This window comes from Miniopterus natalensis, chromosome 2 (assembly GCF_054644295.1).
Source record: "Miniopterus natalensis isolate mMinNat1 chromosome 2, mMinNat1.hap1, whole genome shotgun sequence".
Classification (NCBI taxonomy): Eukaryota; Metazoa; Chordata; class Mammalia; order Chiroptera; family Miniopteridae; genus Miniopterus; species Miniopterus natalensis.
The window spans coordinates 80,042,082-80,055,493 of NC_142082.1; the positions used below are offsets into that span (position 1 = coordinate 80,042,082).

At 36.0% G+C, this 13,412-nt stretch overlaps 1 protein-coding gene across 2 annotated transcripts in view; it reads right to left on the reverse strand.

The window, feature by feature from the left end:
- The window catches only part of COG6 (component of oligomeric golgi complex 6), a 91,341-nt gene that overhangs the window by 52,002 nt on the left and 25,927 nt on the right, over window positions 1-13,412 (reverse strand). For both annotated transcript variants that reach the window (XM_016212915.2, XM_016212916.2), the window contains exons 9-11: window positions 11,374-11,502; window positions 11,203-11,294; window positions 9,623-9,687 (exon numbers count right to left, since the gene is read on the reverse strand). In XM_016212915.2, the coding sequence (XP_016068401.2) occupies window positions 9,623-9,687; window positions 11,203-11,294; window positions 11,374-11,502 (286 nt within the window). The remainder of the gene's footprint in view (window positions 1-9,622; window positions 9,688-11,202; window positions 11,295-11,373; window positions 11,503-13,412) is intronic.

The following is a 13,412-nucleotide window of genomic DNA, read 5'->3' on the forward strand; positions in this document are numbered from 1 at the left end:
TGGTGAAATTAGCCTATGAAGCCATCTGGTCCAGGACTTTGATTTGCTGGTTTTTTTTAATTACTGCTTCAATTTCAGTAGCTGTTATCTGTCTGTCCAGGTTCTCTGATTCTTCCTGATTCAGTTTTGAAAGATTGTATGTTTCTAGGAATTTATCCATTTCTCCTTGGTTGTCTAATTTATTGGCATATGGTTGTTCATAATATATTTAATTTAGAATCCTCTGTATTTCTGTGATGTCAGTTGTTACTGCTTTCATTTCTGATTTCAATTATTTGGGTCCTTTTTTCTTGAGGAGTCTGGTTCAAGGTTCATCGATTTTATTTATTTTTGAAACCAAAGAACTAGCTCTTGGTTTCACTTATCTTTTGTATTCAATCTTCTTTAATTTGTTAAGATTTATTTTGTGTCCTAACATGTGGTCTATCCTTGAGAATGTTCCACGTGCACTTGACAAGAATGTATATTCTGCTGCTTTGAGAAGAAATGTTCTATAAATATCAATTAAATCATCCCAATCTAGTATGTCGTTTAAGGTCGCTGTTGCTTTGTTGATTTTTGGTCTAGATTATCTATCCATTGATGACAGTGGAGTATTAAAATCCCTTACAATTGCTGTCGATTGTACTGCTGTCAAACTCTCCCTTAATGCCCATCAAGATTTTCTTTATAAATTTAGGTGCTTCTATGTGGGGTGCATACATAATTATAAGGGGCATATCCCCTTGTTGGATTGATCCTTTTTGTATTATACAGAGACGTTCTTTGTCACTTTTATGGCCTTTGTTTTGTGGTCTATTTTGTCAGCTATAAGTATTGCTACCCCAGCTTTATTTGTTGTTGTTTATATTTGTATACAGTATTTTTTTTTTATCCCTTCACTTTCAGTCTGTGTGTCTTTTGCCTTAGGTGGGTCTCTTATAGACATCTTATATATGGGTCATGTTTTCATATCCATTCAGGTACCCTATGTCTTATGATTGGAGCATTTAATCTATTTACATTTAAGGGTATAATTGATAGGCATGTATTTACTGCCATTTCATTCTTTGTACTTGTGTTCCCATCTCTATTTCTTCTTCTTCTTAAAACAAGCCCTTTAACATGTCCTGCAATGCTGATTTGGTGGTAATGAACTCCTTTAGCTTTTTTATTTTTATTTTTTAGGTCAGGGAAGCTGTTTATTATGACCTCAATTTTATTTATTTATGAAATACATTTTTATTTATTTTAGAGACAAAGGAAGGGGGAGGGAGAGAGATACAATGATGAGATAAACATTGATAAACTGCTTCCTGCATGCCCCTAACTTGGGATTGAGCCTGCAACCTGGGCAAGTGCCCTGCCAGGGAATTGAACTGGCAACATCTCGGTGCAAGGGACGAAGCTCAGCAAACTGATCCACACTGACTAGGCTTTGCCTTCAATTTTAAGTGATAGCCTTGCTGGATAGAGTAGTCTTGTTTGCAGTTCCGTACTTTTCACTACTTTGAATATTTCATGCCAATCCTTTCTGGTCTGAAGTGTTTCTGTTGCAAAATCAACTCACAGCTTTCTGGGAACTCCCTTATAGGTAACTAAGTGTCTCTCTATTACTGCCTTCAAGATTCTCTCACTGTCTTTAACTTTCACCATTTTAATTATGATGTGTCTTGGTGTGGGTCTCTTTGGTTTCTTTTTTTTTTTTTTTTTTTTCTTAATTTTTAACTTTATTGATTTCAGAGAGAGGGAGGGAGAGGGAGAGACAGAAACAATAAAGATGCACCATTGACTGGCTGCCTCCTGCATGCCCCCCACTGGGGACTGAGCCTGTAACCCAGGCATGTGCCCTGACCACAAATCAAACATCCACCTGCTGGATCACAGGTCGATGCTCAACAGCTGAGCCATGCCAGCTGGGCTCTGGTTTCACCTTGACAAGGACTCTCTGTTCTTCCTGAACTTGTGAATTTTTCCTTCATCAGGTTAGAAAAGTTTTCAGCCATTATTTCTTCAAACAGGTTCTCTATCCCTTACTCACTCTCTTCTCCTTCTGTTACCCCCATGATGCAGATGTTATGCTTAATATTGATTGTCCCAGAGGTCCCTTAGACTTTCCTCATTTTTTAAAATTCTCTTTTCTCTTTGATGTTCTGTTTGGGTGCTTACTGTTATTGTGTCCTCCAAATCACTGATTTGATCATCTCTGCTTCATCTAACCTGCTATTGATCCTTTCATTTTAGATACTGTATTCTTCTTTTCTGACTGGTTCTTTTTTACGGCTTTTATGTCCTTTTTAATGCTTACTGTCTCTTTACCCAAATTCTCCTTGAGCTCATCCATTCTTCCCTTAGGTCCTTGAGCATCCTTATAACCACCGTTTTAAACTCTGCATCTGGCATTTTGGTTGCTTCCAATACATTTAAGTCATTTTCTGGGGATTTCTCTTGTTCTTTCACTTGGGGCATATTACTTTATCTCCTCATTTTGTCTCAGTGTATTAGGTAGATCTGCTATGACTCCCATACTTGTTATGATGGCTTTATGAAGGCGTCTTGTTGGGCTCGGTGGCACAATCTTCCAGATCACCTGAGCTCCGTGTTCCAGGGATGTTTCTTGCGGGTTATGTGCACCCCCGTGTTGTATCTGAGTCTCAAATGGTGTTCGCCCCTTTGTGGGTGGAGTTAACACTTCAGGCTGGCTGACTATAGGGTAATTCTTGATTACCGTGTATAAGACACTGTTCAGTGCCTGTCCTCCCCTCTCAACCAGCAGGGTCTGGTGCCTACTGGAATCTCCCTTTGGCTGTGATGCTTGTGTAGCTAGTTGGATCGAGTTCTTGTGTGGTCTGAAGCCTACCACTGGTTATTTTGGTGTGGGTTCCCTTGGGCAGGGTTCAGGTACAGGTCAATGTCACACATTGTGTGTAACTGGCCTTGGGCTATCTGTCTGTAGCTATCATGCTATTCATTCTGTGGTTGTGTCTACTGGGGCTGGGTGTGTGTGTGAGGGGTCAATATGTGTCCTCCTCTAAGCAGGAGTGCTTAGAGCTTGGGTAGTTCTGTAAAAGGACCAAGGATCCCTGAATTCTGCCTCCACCTGTCAGCTACTCCACCTCTCCATGAGAATGCCTAGTCTTCCTCCAGAGCCTTCCAAAGAAACACTGTAGAGTGTGTTAAGGCTGGCCACAAGCCACATCCCCTTTTATAGGTTGTGAGTCTGGTAGGGGAGAGCAACCACGCAACCAGGGTCGGGAGAAGAGAGCTAGTGGGGCTCCTACTTGAGGGTTATATAGTCAGGCACTCAATGAGGGAAAGTGGCCTCTACTACAAGAGCCTAACCACTCAGTCTCTGCCAGAGTCTCTAACTATAGTTCCCCCACAAGGAGAGCATCACAGATTTAGCTTGGGTACAGCCAGCTGAACCCTATGAAGGAGCAAGCTCAGCCAGGCGGAGCCAACAGGCTCAGGGCGACAGATCAAAAGAGTCTCCCATTGGAGATAATGCTGACCCAGTCCACAGGAGGAGGCTAAACACTTCATCCTGGTCCCAGACAATAACCTCGAAGGGACTCACACTCTGAATGTCCCAGCTCTAAGCTGTTCTCCCTTCTCCCTGCTGAACTGAGCCAGTGGGGTGGGGACTTGGCAGGGTGATCCAAACAGTGTCCCACTGGGCGGGGGGGGTGGTGCCTATAAGCCTATAGGATGGGGATGGGTAGTTCTTTCCCTTCACAGGATAGTGCAGGCTGAGCACACAGGTAAGAAAGGAATGGCCTCTCCATGATGTAGCCACACACCCAAGCACCTGTCTCTCTCGTTCTAGACAAAAGGTTCCCCAGAAGACATGTTCTGGAAGTCCCAGCTCTGCACAGCACTCTGGTCCCCTGCATGGCCGAAGTCAGCAGGACTAGGCTGGCCAAGTGATTTAACAGTTGAGGGGAGGGGCATAAGTTGTGAGCTCAAGGTGGGGGAGACTGGCCATCTTTCCAAAGCGACACAGTTTAGTCACTGCCTGAGTGTCTGCCAAGGTCCTCCACAGAAAAAAAGGGCCCCAAATGTCACTTATGGGTGCAGCCAGCAGACACCCTCTATAGGATTCAGGTATAGCTGTGCAGTCTTGCCAGCAGTGGGAGACCAGACAGTGCACTCCCTAGGCTGGTGGTGTCACAATAGCAATGCTCGTCTCTGAAAAAGTGGCATCTTGGTCTCTGTGGACTGAATCCCCACTGATTTCCACTATAAGATGCTATGTGGGCTCCTCTTCCCAGCTCTGTTGCTCTGGGTTGGGGTTTCTTGTGTGGGATTGAAACCTCATGCTCCTGGGGGTTAAGGGTTTTGCAGCCACAGTAACCCTCAGGCTAGCCCTTTCTGTGTCTTCACCCTTCCTACCAGTGTCTATGTAGCTTCCTCTATAAATCCTTGGTTATAATATTTCAGTTCAGCTAGCCTTCAGTTGGTTATTCAGGTTGACTGCTCTATAATTTAGCTGTAAATACAATTTGAGGCCAGGAGGTGGTGAGTGTGCAGTTCCCACCTACTCTGCAGTCATCTTGGACTCTCCAAAAAAACTTTTATCTTTAAACTATTTTACCCAGTTTTAATTAGAGAACAGAAGAGCAGATAAATCTTAAATTAGCATAAAAATATTTGTCTTATTATAAGACTACCCAGGCATTATCAGATCTGGTTCAAGATTAATTTGACCTGTTTCAAGATTAACTACTGGGAATCTTTTCTAATTAAATTTCATCCCTCACTGATCTTTCTCTTACTTTATATTCTCTAATTAATGAATATAATCAAAAGTACACTGATATGTGCTATTTACATATTATATGATACCTGATCTTAAGCTGCTGCTTACACTGTACCTTCTTATTTCCTAACTAGATTCTAAATACAGATATTGTCTTTTCTGCTTCTTTTACATCCCTGCAATACCTGGCAAAACAGTATATATACAACAGATGTTTAATAAATGCTTTTGAAAGTTGAAGTTTCTCTGTACTTAGATTTTGGAATATATCTTAATGCCAACAGATGTGATTTGCTATACATTTTATAAATGTATGTATACGAGTATATAAAAACCTCTAAGATTATAAAAATTAATTGACCTTTACATTAATATGTTTATGAAACTGATATACCTGTTGGCATAAATTAGTCCAGCTAACTGCCACAGTATTATAAATAATAAATAGCATTTGAATTTAAAACCTAAAATTTTAATATTACAACGTCTTTCTAAATCTAAGGCCTCCATAGGGACTTAAATTGTAAATTATATTAAAAAGGTGATGTTTTCTGAATTTAAATATAACAATTAGGGCAAAATATAAAGTATATTAATTGTTAACAGACAGTGTTTCCTTAGTAGACTTATAGCACCATCTCAGTTATCTGACAACCTGCCTTCCAGAATTTTCAAGCATCAAGAAAATACTTTTCATTCCAACTCCCTTGAGAAAGAAAGTGGGAAAGGAGAGGAGGGAGGGTAAGACAAAAAAAAGAGAGGGAAGAGAGAGGAAGAAAGAGAAAAAACCACACATAAGTTTCACATATTTTTATACGCACAAAGGTTTTGAGGAAAAGTGCTCTTTCAGCCTCAATGAAAACAACAGAAAAAGGTTTTTGAAAACCCAGGTGATTTATGTATGATACACCAAAACTGCTTAGTTTGCCACACCCTGTTTTATGAAGGGTATGTAAGAGGCCAACCATTTCCAGCAAAAGCCAACAGTCATTGGGAAAACAACAGGAGATAAGAAAAACAAAAAAAGAAAGTAGAAAGGGTAAAAGAGACTAAAGAAGTGCTGGCAGCAGTTACTAACTAGAAATTATAATGGTAATGGCAGTAAAAAAATTATAAGCTGAGTTTATGGGAACAGTGTTTCAGGTATAAAGAGCTTAGAACAGTCCCTGGAACATAATAAGCAATCAATAAATTGGAACTGTATTAGAGGTGGAATAGATGATAAAAGCAGAAATTAAAAGTAGCAAAATGAGTTGCAGGCAATCTGACAAACTCAGGAAGAGACAAAAGATAGAATAGTGGCTCTCCATTGCAATGCCAGAGACAGCTAAGGCAAAAGCAAGAATAAGAGAGCAAGGGAAAGAGGGAGAAATTGTGTTTATGGGGATAGGGAAAAAAGGAGAAGGGAAGACTGAAAGGGATAATGACAAACCTCCTTTACCTTCCATCATAGATAGATGCTTAGGGTACACATTTGTTCCCAAGTACACATCAGCAACTTGAGTGCACTATGACTGTATCATGCAATACAGCATTCAGCTCTATTTTCCATGCCATCTATCTTTGCATGTACAGTCAAATCTCAGCTCTCAAACGTCTCCCATATAGAATAATTCGGTCCTTGACCAAGCTGTTCATGGGAAAAATGGCTTGGGTGTCGAACAAAACTTCCGCTCTCAACCTGACAACCATTTCATGCTGATAGATCAGCACAACAAAAAGCATCTCTCAGGCCACAAACAAAGGAGAGAATGTGCAATTATGAGTCAGTTTACCACTAAACCTCCTCTTGCTAACATCTCAGGAAATTATGCTGTGAATATTCTTGCAGGGTTTTTTTGTTTCTGTTGCTGGTGAAATGGATGATTAGCACAATTTTAAAGCATAAAAAGGCCATAAAAGATAAAGCCATCGAGTGCTGATGTTGCTAAGGGTGTGAAAGTGCTCATGAAACAATGATCACAGGCAACTGAAGAGGTAGAAAACTTGTTGGTTTCGAAAAACGAAGAGCAGCTTTCTGGTGATAGCATTTTGGAGACAATGATATGTGAAAAAGAGAAGATGCTGCATGTTGACCTAAACGACACCCCTGGAAGGAGTGCTAAAAGTGATTCATTTAAGGCTAGTAGAGGATGATTTGATAAATTTAAGAAAAGAAGTGTTTGTTTATAAAAAGTATGTTAGACATTTCCTATATATAAGAAAGGTTAAAACAGGGAAGCACTTGGGGGTCTAGAATGATTTAATTCAATTTACATTATTTCTAAGGGGAAAAAATGATTCAGTTTTTTAACAACTCACTTCTCCAACAGCCTTCTGAACCTAATTAAGTTCAAGAACTGAGGTTCCGCTGTACACCTATTTTCATAAAACCCACCACAACTTAAGAAGTTCAGGAGCATATCATACACTAAAGTTTTATTAAAAAGATAAACATTTTTATTAAAATATTTGTTGGTACACAAATATTAGCTAGAACATTTACATAAAAGAAAGATTGTATTATCTACGGACTTCAAAAACAAAGATTCATTATATTAATTCTGATGGTTCTAGCCACAGCTTTGGAATAAAGATACCTGTAAATAGGGCTTGATGCTGATGACCCATAGTATCCTCCTCTACAATATATGTAATTTTATCCCTATGTAATTTTAAGTTTACAGCAGCAATTTTTAAAACTGGCAATAACTTTAGAGATCATATCTTCATATATGTATTTACAAATAAGTAGTCCACTGCCTATGAAGTTTCACTTTATTAACAGAAGGAAAAGGTTATAGAGTAGACTAACACAAATATTTAGTTTCACAAGGATATCTCTTACTACCATTACCTTTTCTTTATGCTTCTAAAAATCAAAATCACTGCTGCTCTAAAAAAATTCATTCCTACAGAGTAAAAAGATTGAGGAACAGAAACGTAACCAAAACATCCAATATTTCATGCCAATATGAAAAGTTTAACAGCTTATCAATTAGGAGGTAAAAAATTTATATTAATGGCATGTAAACATAGATACATCATTAAGAAAAACACTCCAAATTATAATTTTAAAATAAAGGTTTTTTTCCTCAGCTCACTGAGAATACTAGATCACTGAGAATAGATCACTGAGAATACTAGTCAAATGAGGTAATATTGAAAGAAAATTCTGCCTACAATACCTAAAAAAAGGGAAGAATTCTTGGATCATCACTATCATGCTAATATTCTCTGGGGTATGCAATGACTATTACTATCATATGGAAAAATTTAAGGTTTCTGTCATTTCAGAAACAAAATGGATTTCTGTTCATTTTACAATAAAAAGATCTTTGCTTGCTTACTAGTTTTCTTCTTCACCTTTTGATGTAACATTAAATTTCCCAGAGAATCAACAATAATGGCCCACCACTATTATTAACACCTTTCTGAGCATATAAATTTAAGGAAGATAAGGTGAGAATTTCTAAGTACATTTTAAAACAAAGGCAGGCTTCAATATATAATTTATTTATATAAGCAGTGGGTGTTATATTAAACATTTTTAACATAACAACATTTCTTACTCAGACCAGGAAAGGAAACTCTTAGGTCCATTCCAACCTTAGGGTTCTAGAATATTATTTTATACAATTTGCTTTCTTTAAAAAAGCTATAAATAAGGAACATAATACCATAAGTAAGACGAGGGGACAAAAAAGGTAAGGCACATAAAATATAATTTATTTACCAAACTGACTGCGAGTTTCATTTAACTATATATGTAATTACAAATATGTAGGAAAAATATAAGAAAATAAAAAAAATTTATTCTTCCCTTTCTTTTATCTTTCTAATAACTTCAACATTTATATGAGTATAAATGTTTGAAAACCAAAAATGCAAGTTTATCATCTGGGAGAAATAAATAAAATAATTTCAAAATACTTTGCTATTTATTTACTGAATATGCAACTGAGCCATAAGATGGTTAGGCTATAGAAGTAATTAAATTTGTAAATGTTAATGATAATATTTACAATAGTAATAATTAAAATTGTTGCAAGGTGTGCCAGCTGAGATTTCCCTGCTTGAAACAAAATACTAAAGAAAATATTAGAAACAAAAAAATATTCAAGCTTTAAAATTTAGTTCTTGGAAAGAATAAATCATGAAACTTCTGAATTTCAATGTCTATATAGTAAACCGAAGTCACTCAACAAGAAAAAGTAAACCAATAATTGCAAATTATTCTGGAAATTTTAATAAAGAAAAACAATATCTGTTGGAGGCCTTGTAGATGCCAGAGCTATGTACTTCATCTACAGTTTTCTCAGCTAATCCCTACAACCCCTGACGGTAGATATTTTTATATATAGGTTCAACCTGAGCAAATTAAGGTGTAGAAGAGTTAGACAATTTGGACAAATGAACAAAACTAAGTTGCAAAGTGGGAATTCTAATTTTGACTTCAAATTCTGTTCCATGTACTATAAGTATTGATAACACATACATATTATTTTAACCTTGGATTTATAATTATTTACTGCTATAACAAAAATTTATTATATTTGAAGCAATAAAGTAAATGGAATATGTTGTCAGTAAATCTGTTATGAATTCAGAGATTAGTTACTTCAATTTAATACATTTTTTCTCAACTGATTGACAAATTACTATGGGAAAAATAATAGATAAGAATAAGTCAATATATGCAAACTGAGAATGTCTCAAATTTTCTTTCTTAGAGAGAAAACTGACAATAATTATTTTAAAATGTATCTTATTATCCTACACTAATGTGTCAATTTGACAAAATTACAACCTTAATTCAGGCTGTTATCATTATGTTTAAATTCATAAAATAAGGCAATAATTTAACTACATACCATATAACATACATAAAAACAAATATTTTACCTTTAGAGGCCTGCACACCCCCTCAGTGATATGTCCAACAACTTCTTGAATATTTTCTTCAACACCTACAATTAATTATACCATAATTGAAATTTTTTCCCATATTACACTTTGCTTTACAAATGTTCAAAAACCTAACAAACATACAATGACTAATGGCACTAATAAACATTTAAAATAACCTTAATCATATTTTATTAAGTTCAATATCCCTTAGGACATTATTAATTATGTTAATATCTGAGTTTAGAGCCCTGTTAATTCATTTGACTAACTTGATTAGTTTAGTGATTAATAAAGTGAACATGATTTCTTTATGAAAAAGTAAATATATGAGTCACAGGAAAAGTAAATTGTAAAATGTATTAATTGAAGCAAGTAATGTGAAGATGTATTAGCACTCATTCTCCAAACATCTTATTCTAGGCAGTGATACTGAACACAAGCTGAGGGTATAAAGATGGAAACCACACCTTGCAATCTAATGGAAAAACTGATATTTACTAAACACCAACTGTTTATCAAGATTTGTTCTAGGTATTTGACATTTACTACTTATAAACACCTTCATTTTTACATATAGTAAAACCTAGGCTCAGAAGAATTAAGCCGTTCCCACAGAATAACCTATTTCATTCAACTCCAATCTATTTTTTTCCCGTGTCTTAACACTGCCTCTCGTATTAACTTTTCTGAAACATTTTTTAAGAAATACATTCTCTTAAACTGGGTACTTAGGATAAAAGAAAACAACTTTTAAAAAATGAAGACTTTGTGTCAATCTAACAGATACACTGGTCTAATCCCAATGCCAAAGAGTTAAAAATAAGGAGGTTAAGTCTTGCCACCAATTTGTACACTGGCCTCTTCTGCAGATCATGTCCTGAACCAGAATGATGTGGGGCAACACTAAGCAAAACATAAGTGATACCAGTGACGATGTTTCTCTTCACTGCCTATCAAAAACAGAACCTCTTAATTATCCATTAGCCCCCTTCTACAACACGCAACTTAAGGTAGTCATAACAAAGATGATTTGAAGTTCTAAGAAAACATCTGCGATTCAAAAATAGTAATTTTTCTTCCTTGAAATCAAAACCAAAATTTTAAGTACATTTAGTATATAGGTAATTATTCAAAAAACTTTAAAACTATCACATGAGAATGAAAAAGGGGGTGGTGTAGTAGGAGTGAAAAAATTAGCAGCTTAATGACCTTAAGCAAGTCATTCAGTCTGCTTCCTCACAGCTAAATTGCCTTTGATGTGCTGTAGCATGGAAAATCAGATAATGTATGCTAAGGCAGTGCCTTAAAAGTGAAGCAGAGGAGTCCAGGAGTCCTTGAGATGGAAGTAATAAGGGTCCACTATAAAACTGTGAACAGTTGTGTGACAGGATGAAAGGAATAGAGAAGAAAGTTTTATTAGCAAAAAAAGAGAAAAACAGGAAGAGGATAATTAATTAGGATGCTATTATACCTTGTAGGTGTGAAAAGTTTATCTGCATGAAGAAGTATAGAAACAGAGAATTCTGTGTTATTTTATATATTTAGGCATTAGCAGTATCAGTTGGAGGGCCCACCTTGTGTAGTTACATGCTTTAAGAGAGCTTCAAGGTGTTCTTTTTCAGAAGCAGTCGCTTGATGGAGCCAAGCCAACATATCTCCTACATATCTAATGAAAAAAACTAAATATTAGTAAAGATTTCCTTCAGAAAAGCATCAAATGCTTCAATATTGTCTAATTACTGTACCTTAAAGGGTCATGGGAGTGCATTTCAATGGGTCTAGGTGTACCTCCTGGGCCCCCTCTAGTAAGAGCATCAATAAATCCACGGACAATTGTACTTCTTCTGGCTGTTCCAAATTCATCTAAGGTATACCTAGAAGAAACAAGTAACATAAAAAATAGTTGTTTTTCTTCCTTATGGTTATATCAAACTATTCAAGCAATTTCTAAGATAAGCAAGACATCTATAAAGCTTCTTTATACAACTCTCTCAAGCAATACTGTTTTTAAACAACAAAAATACAGGAAATAAGTTATCACAATGAAAATTCAATCTAAAGGTACATATTTTCACTTACTCTTAAGAAAGAGTGCTGGGATCTAGGATCAATCACAGGTGCAGTGGCAATAAAATTTTTTAAAAAGCAGTGGGGCTCTGGTCAGTGTGGTTCAGTTGGTTGGGCGTTGTGCCATGCACTGAAGGGTTGGAGGTCTGATTCCCAGTCAAGACACATGCCTGGGTTACAGGCTCAATCCCTGGTGGGCGGTGTGCAGGAGGCAACCGATCAATGTTTCACTTTTATATCAATGTTTCTCTCTCCCTCTCCCTCTCTCTTCCTCTCTCTCTAAAAATCAATGAAAATATTTTTTAAAAAGCAGTAGATTGGGTAAAAGTAAAAATCAAGGTTAAGGTGGAAATCTTGGACTGTTCAGTTTCATTTTCCTCCTAGTCCAAAACATGATTCTCCAATGCTCACATAATGCCACATTATCTAATTCTCAGGGCCAGTTACAACTCTGCAATCCAAAAAACAAACCGTTTCCTTCTACATTTAAAAAAAACCTCTCCTTTTACATATTATCACAACTTACCACCAATAATTTGCCCAAAACATGCTATCCACATTTAAAAGCGTATTTTGACTCCAATATTAGATATATGTTTCTTAAATTTACTGACCACCTTGGCATACAAAGCAAATAACTTTCTTTTAAGTATGTTTACATGCTATCAATTGTGGTTGAAAATGGGAGAAAGGCTTCCTAAGATGAGGGAATGTCTAGAGAAGGAAAACTTTGAACTGAGGGATCAAACAATTTGGGGTGAAATTATAGGATGGCTTGGAGTTGCCACAAGTGCCCATTTCTTTGACTAAAATCACCCTTTATTTCCCACTATCACCATCATTCCTTACACCTGTCACCCAACTGAAAATGCTTTCTATTTTAAAAGTACACAGGAAAACAAAATTATTTTTTCACAGTCCAATGGCAACAGATACTTATAAATCAATAAACAGTATTCTAACAGACTATTAAGAATTATTTTATTACTGTACATATAAAGTTACCAGAATTTCTCAAAGGTTTCCAAAGAAGTAATCTCTTAAACTATACTGCTTTCTTAAATATGCTATTGATTTAATAAAATACATTTCTTATAACACAAGCTGAAAGAGAAAATGTTTCTAAATAAAAGTGAAAATGTAGTGAAGTAGTCAATAACCATACATGTTTGAAGAAACTTCTATAATTGATTTACCAAAAATTAATAATGCATTAGCATTCCAGTCATATACTATGAACAAAAACTGAGTATGTTAACTTTCCCCAAGGACTTCAATAACTGACATTTTTCTTATACATGATGCCTACACATGTGAGATACAATAATGAAGAGAAAAGCTAGTATACGTTACTTAAAGTTCATATAATACCATCTGGTGCTTAACATGATACATTAAGTTTCTGCTAAATTTAAAGAATCCAGCACTTTGAAAATATATGATTACTTAATGAAAGGCCAGTATTCTCTTTTTCAGCATTCATCTTATGGTAATCAACTACTTTAAAATCTTCCGTCCCACTCATCTTCTAAATCTGCACTACTGTCCCCCTACCCTATTCCCTGGCATGTGCCCTTCAGAGATAAATCATCTTTCCTCTTGATTATAATTTTATTTTTTGTCTTTCAAGCTTTTGCCTGGCTGCCATGTAGACCCTAAATACACTCCTTTTTAGTTGACAACTTTCCAGTTTATCTCTTTTCAAAATAAAAATAAA